The following is a 6,437-nucleotide window of genomic DNA, read 5'->3' as shown; positions in this document are numbered from 1 at the left end:
AAAGGCGTTACTTGTCGAATGTTCAGGAATAGTCAAGACTTCAAGATTATCTTCGAATTTCAGTTTGGCTTAGCCTAAACCTCGGCATCACCACTGTGACAACTGGCAGTAGTACCTCATCTGGTATGTTGCCTGGTCTCATTTTTTGAAATATGTTTGGACATTCACTAAGAGCTTGTAGAGCTTAAGATGATGGTGCTGTAGGAAAAGTAGTGTATGGTTTTCTTCATTTCAGGTGCAATTTGAAATGATCTTGCAGTCGGTGTCAGTGAAACACTCTACCAGACCATCAACTAGCTCACTTTTCCATTTGCTCCATACCCTATATTTGCGTCCTGCAGAACATTAAATGTGAACGTTCAAAGTTATATATAGGTCCATACACACACATGCACACACATGCACATCCATTTTACCAAATGGATAAAATATTCATCAGGATCCAGTGATGAAATATTACCTTCCCCATGGAAATATTCTTGTTAGTTCAAATGTAGCTGTAGTTTCAAAAGGAGCAAAAAAGGTTTTAACAAAAGTGTCTGACAGTATGGCCCTTTAAAGGCCTTTTCTTAACCTGTTATTCTTTAATAGTTAGAGTGGAGTAAAATCAGAGGGCAAGAGGATGAGGGGAAGCAAAGGGTATTAATTCTCTTCATAGTCAGATGGGTCCACAGAAATATTTCAATAAACCTTTACTCTGAATATCTCCCTTCATGATATTGTATAAGAAAATAAAGAATAAGTCAGGGGCATAAATGAATCCGCCAATGACTGGAGACAGGGTTTTCTTTACATTGTCTAATAGACTCGTTTATTATTTTAAGCTGGTAAAAAGAGACTTATGATTTGTGTTGAAGAAAGAGTTATTTGTGCTTGATACATTGAAGACACTGTTCAAAAGCAGTTGGTCCTTATAAAAAGGATGACCCCTGTAATAATTCTTAGGCAAGGAGGGACAAATTCAACCAACAAAAAGCACATCTCGCCCCAAGTTCCCCATGATTTCTCCACAGATAAGCAAAAAAAATACACATCAGTAATTTATTTGAACATGCACATCTGTGAGCAGCACAGTTCTAAGCTACTCAGGAAACAAAAGGGAGAATATCAGCATTACCTAAATTAAAAAAGAGGTGAATTACACCATTTTAATTGTCTTAAAATCACGGATAAGAGGAGCAATTAAAATATAGTCCTAAATAGCACTAGCTAATGTAGATTACATAAGTGTACAATATGGTTCAACTAATAGCGCTCTGACAAGCATAAACCACCAGTCCTAGTAAACGAGGCCCAGGTCCATTGCTGAGAAAACATTCGATCCACATGTCATAAACATCACCTTTATTTCAGTACTGAATGCAAAAGACAAGTCAAGTGTGAAGACAGTGTTCTAAAAAAGGTGGCTCTATTAAAGTAAAGAGGCCATTTTTTTGCATTTTTATAATTTTTGAATTCTACTTTTGACATTTGCTTTCTTTACTTTTCCTCCCCTGAGCACTAATTTATCAAAAAAGAAAAAAAGTTCAAGGTGCAAGTTATACATTCTTATTGTTATAACCATTTCATCTCTTTCTGGAAGAGAGTATTACAATCAGCATTACAATGTTAATCCTTTTTTTCTCTGAATATCTGTTTCACACATGTTTCAAATTATAATGTCGATTGGGAAATGAAACTTACAAACGAGAGAGTGATGTCATCATACATTTCCTATTGTGCTGTGTCTTTCCCATCCCTTCTCCCCTTTCCCTGTAAAGAGCTGTAAAAAATTTAAGGCAGATGAGGTATATTGCTGAAGAAAAGTTATTTTTGAAAAAAAAAATCAAAAAAACTTTTTTATTCTGCCCTTCTACTCAAGAAAGACTACTCGGCTATAAATCTAGTGCTAGAAAAAAGCAGGAAAGACACCGTTTGCATGTACCATACTCTATCTTCTATTTCTAGAATGGCTTTTTTGTTAATTTAATTTTAATAGAAAAAATAAGCACCTTAAGCTATGAACAGGAAAAGAACTTCGTTATTAGTGAGTCTAGAATCCACATGGAATTAAGAACACTCACTCAAACTCTTCCATTCATTCTCACAAAGGCCAATGCTACTGATTAGAATCGTAAAGTGCTGTACTTAGTATAAACACTTGTATACACTGAAGACACTGAAAAATAACCCTCAAGCACATTGTGTTATAGTTCCAAAAATATATTTACAGTCTATTACAAAGATTACAAATGGAAGTATCTAGGTGACTGTATTATGCTAATTAAAATTATTTTACAGATTATTTTTCCTTAGGGACAAAAACATTTTAGTGAAATTAAAATGATTTTTCTAGTCAATCAAAAATAAATAAAAATATCAAATAACACTGTACAGCGATTTAAAAAAAAGGGGGGAGGCGGGGTTTGGGAAGCAATCCATTTGAGTTTTTCTATAGCCATCTTTGGTCCTAAATGTGGGAAGACACATTATGTAGCACTGAAAATACCTGTTCTTCTGTGATGCTGTGCAAGTAAAATAGAAAAATATAGTGCATTTTCAAAGTATTCAGAGCCCACTACAGAGAAATGTGTGTACAAAACAAGACAGTATAAATAAAATTTACAAGTTTTACAAAGGAACATTTACAGATTTTGTTTCTGTTGTTTGTTTGTTTGTGGATGCCCACGTTATCAAACAAGACCAATTATGACCGACCGTGGGATCTTTCTCTATTAAAATCATTATAAACAGCCCAATTCTCTTTGGAAATACAACAGTTCAGTTCTGGGGTAGTTCATGATTTTCGTAACTTTTGAAAGCAGTACTCACAATATGTATACATTCCTGAAATAGCTATAAAGATATTTAGTTATTGCTTATGAAATTCTAATATGTAACCAAATAATATGGAATAATAAACAAAGCTGGAAGGAAGTCAGATTCTTCACCTCTTTCGGCCATGGTAAAAAGGGTTTTTTTACTTAAGTTTCTCAGTGTTCACAAATAAAATAACTTTTTTCTTTAGCTGCATTGGCGATATTCTGTGCAGCAAATTTGTTTTGAACGGTGAAAATTGTGAACTGCCCCTTGTATCATGCTTCAGAGTTCTAATATAAAACTTAATTCTTTCCACTTCTGTTTGGACTGCATTAAACAGAACAAGATATAAAATTATATGCCAACTATTTACCCTAAATTCCCTAATGTCACAATATTGAAAAAAATCTTGATGTGCTCACACTAAATTTTAGGTAACACTGGATGGTTCTCGCTTTCAGAGACTCACCGCCACCAACATTCTTTAGATGATGTACCTCATATTTTTTGTGGTCATAAACCTACAATTTGATTTTTTTGTTTAGTAAATTCTGTCTAGTGAAATCACTTTATAAACAATCAGTTAAAAGTGCCTTATAGTATTTATGGATCATTATTGCTTGTTTCATTAAAAAGATAGTGTTGTCTGCTCTTTACAAAAAAAAAATTTCTTTTTAAAAAATATCAGAGCTCCTGGCAACTTGCATTTTCTTGACTACCTGCCAATTAGCAAACAATATCAAAACAGCACTGATTAAACAAAATAAAATGGCACAAGGATACCAATGTTCTGACAGAGATATCTTCAATCATGCTATTTTTTTCTTTTTTTTAAATTTGAGATTCTTTCAAAAGTACCCAGTGTAGTAATGTGTCATAGAGTAACACTAAAAAGGTCCAAAGCTATAAACACCTTTCTAAAACAAAGTCCTTATGAAGAATAAACACAAATGATTTTAAAAAGGAATAGTCTGAAATCACATATTTGAGGAAAATATTTCATTGATTTTAACAATAAGATCATGATTTTATTTGACAAATATATTCTTTCTTAAATTCTTTATGTACATTTTAAAAAGTCTATAAGATAAAAAGGAGGTTAGAGAGCTCAAGGTGTTTGGATGTTTTTCAGGTAGTACTTTGTTTATTGTCACTGCTGTTTTCCTGGCCACCAGTGGTGGATCCTAAATTCCCTTTTTATGTGTTCTGGTGGCACTTAGGAATTCAAGTCTGTAGGTGCTTCATCAATCTTCTCTTCACTCTAAAAAGGACCCAGGACTCAGCTGTCTTGTAGCAGCATCCTATGCACACACCAAAGGCCAGCACTGTTCTCTCCAGTCTGCAGCCTCCCTGGAAAGGGAGAAGCACCCGTCACACCTGGATGCCGGTCCCATGTAAGTGAAGCATTTGTGCTCTCATAGTCTGAATGCTGCTCATAATTTTCTTCTGATGGCCAACCAGTGTGATCCCTAAACTCATCACATCGCTGAAAAAGACAGATGCATTTTTTATTAGTTAGCTTACCGAGACTTTATTTGGTAGCAGACTGTCATCAACTCCTTAACTGAATAATCCGTGTATCTTATGTGCACAGATCTCGTATTGGTGTTCCTGGGTATGTGGTCACATTCCTGCAGCAGGTCAGGTCAGCGACCTGCATTGCCTTCTCCTTTGTGAAAACCTCGCTGCTTCAGCTCTCAACTAGCCGATAAGATAGTTTAAAAGTGACTTGAAATTTTATGTAGGAAATTATCAAAGTGTTAAAATTATTGTTAACTTAAGATGACATTAGGAAATGTTAGATGAAACATTGTGATCTTGAACCTAAGTGAAATTTAAAATATTTTGGTATTCAAATATGTGTATGGTATGAACAGATACAGTTCTGGCTTCTAATAGAACAAGAATTTTCATTGATTGTATAAATTTGACAGAGTTTAATTATATGGTAGTTCTGAGCATATTATTGGTCATATACTTACTTTCAGTTCAGTTTGATCATTTCTTAAAGAGTACAATACCCATTGCCCATGTTTAATAGCTTAAATCTGACATAAGCTAACTGGATCTGTGTATATGTTTTTTGTCTTTCTTGATAGCCAGAAAGACTGAGGTTAGGTATTCAAGCAGCTAAAATACAGCAACAGGACAGTGTGGTAGTATTTTGCAGCAGTATCTAATAAGACTTGGAGAGGCAAGGTCTTTAAGGGGAGCACCTTACTTTAGAAAGACAAGGATCATTGTACCAGCTCTGCCCACATGGTACCTAGCAGAAAACTAGGCAGATAGCATGCACATTGTTAAATTCATGTACATGACATTTCCTGACACCGGGAAGGACTGCTGGCCTTCATTTCATCTGAAAAGTGTAAATCCTTCTCACAATAGTAGGTAAAAAGGACCTCGCTAATGGAAACTTGATAATTGTTTCTCATTTTCAAACACACTGACTGAGAGAAACAGCATCACCCATGAGTTATGTAGCAGCCAAAGAAGGCAAGGTTGGGGTAGATTAAATTGTTTTCCTAAGGCCACACAATCGGTGATGGAGCCAAAGCAGAAAATTAGTTTTTACTTCCAGATCACAGCAATTTCTAAGTTGTTTTATCAGGTGACTCTTAAGGTTAAAAAATTTTTTGACTCAATCCACACTTTCCAATAGGTAAGTTAAACTAAACTGTTACAATAGTTACAGTGAATTAAATGGTTTCCTTTGATCTCTTCAGAAAATAATCGTATTGAAAGTCCTAATGCATTCTGGTGTTGGGTTTGAAACTTTGAGATTGTAACGTCTGACACAAACCTGGTGAAAGAAATCCTCCTTTGCAGTGAAGAGTAGGAACCTAAGGATACCATGGTTAATGAAAAAAGAAAAGTCTCACTGAATGGTGTTTAGCACACTGGCTGCAGAGACAGATTAGCTACCACTCAACTGAGTCAGTTTGGGGAAAATACTTAAGTTCTCTGAGCCTGAGCCTTGTTGTGGGTGAAACTACCGAGTTAACAAAACTGTTGCTGTGAGGATTAAAAAAGATACTATACGTTAAAAGGTGATTTAGCATAATGCCTGGCACATAGAAGGCATTTATTAAAGAGATACTTTTCTCCATGGTTTTGCGGTTCATACCTCTTTCATATACCTTGAATGTATGGATTGTACCTAATACATTCTTAAATATAATTTTTAAAGTTTAAGCTTACTCAATAGTCATTCTGGCAACTGATTCAAGGGTGTTGTAGCCAGCTGCTGTGAAGTTGTCTTTATATCTTTCCATCTTAATAGCTTGTAGCCATTCTCCGACTGAACAAAATGTAGTGAAGTCAGGAGTGTTTTGATCCAGAAGAGGGCTTATTGGCCTAGATAAAAATAAAACAAATTTTTTTTCATGAACTTCTAAGGGAACAGATCTTGTACCATGCAAAAATAAGGGTATAAGGAATAAAATTACATATTTAAGTTAATGTTATTATAATACTTATAAAGTATAAAAATGAATAGATATGCTAATAAAATGTCATACCTAAAGCTTACCCAATAATTACAGACTCCAAAATTTATATATTTTTATATACGGACCCATTTTATGCATTTTTAAAATATAGCCAACAGTATTTGTAATCAGTAAATATTTGTTCAT

At 34.5% G+C, this 6,437-nt stretch overlaps 1 protein-coding gene across 4 annotated transcripts in view; it reads right to left on the bottom strand.

Annotated features, from left to right (window-relative positions):
- Positions 1–833: 833 nt before the first annotated feature.
- EPHA7 (EPH receptor A7) overlaps positions 834–6,437 on the bottom strand; it is a 170,051-nt gene continuing 164,447 nt past the window's right edge. For all 4 annotated transcript variants that reach the window (XM_037162103.2, XM_037162104.2, XM_037162101.2 and 1 more), the window contains exons 16-17: positions 6,001–6,156; positions 834–4,285 (exon numbers count right to left, since the gene is read on the bottom strand). In XM_037162103.2, the coding sequence (XP_037017998.1) occupies positions 4,171–4,285; positions 6,001–6,156 (271 nt within the window). In that variant the 3' untranslated portion in view covers positions 834–4,170. The remainder of the gene's footprint in view (positions 4,286–6,000; positions 6,157–6,437) is intronic.

Source organism: Artibeus jamaicensis, unplaced genomic scaffold, assembly GCF_021234435.1.
Source record: "Artibeus jamaicensis isolate MK-2021 breed Jamaican fruit bat unplaced genomic scaffold, CSHL_Jam_final contig_387, whole genome shotgun sequence".
In the NCBI taxonomy this organism is placed as follows: domain Eukaryota; kingdom Metazoa; phylum Chordata; class Mammalia; order Chiroptera; family Phyllostomidae; genus Artibeus; species Artibeus jamaicensis.
The sequence above is the reverse complement of the archived record's forward strand: the minus strand, read 5'-3'. Positions and strand labels throughout refer to the sequence as shown.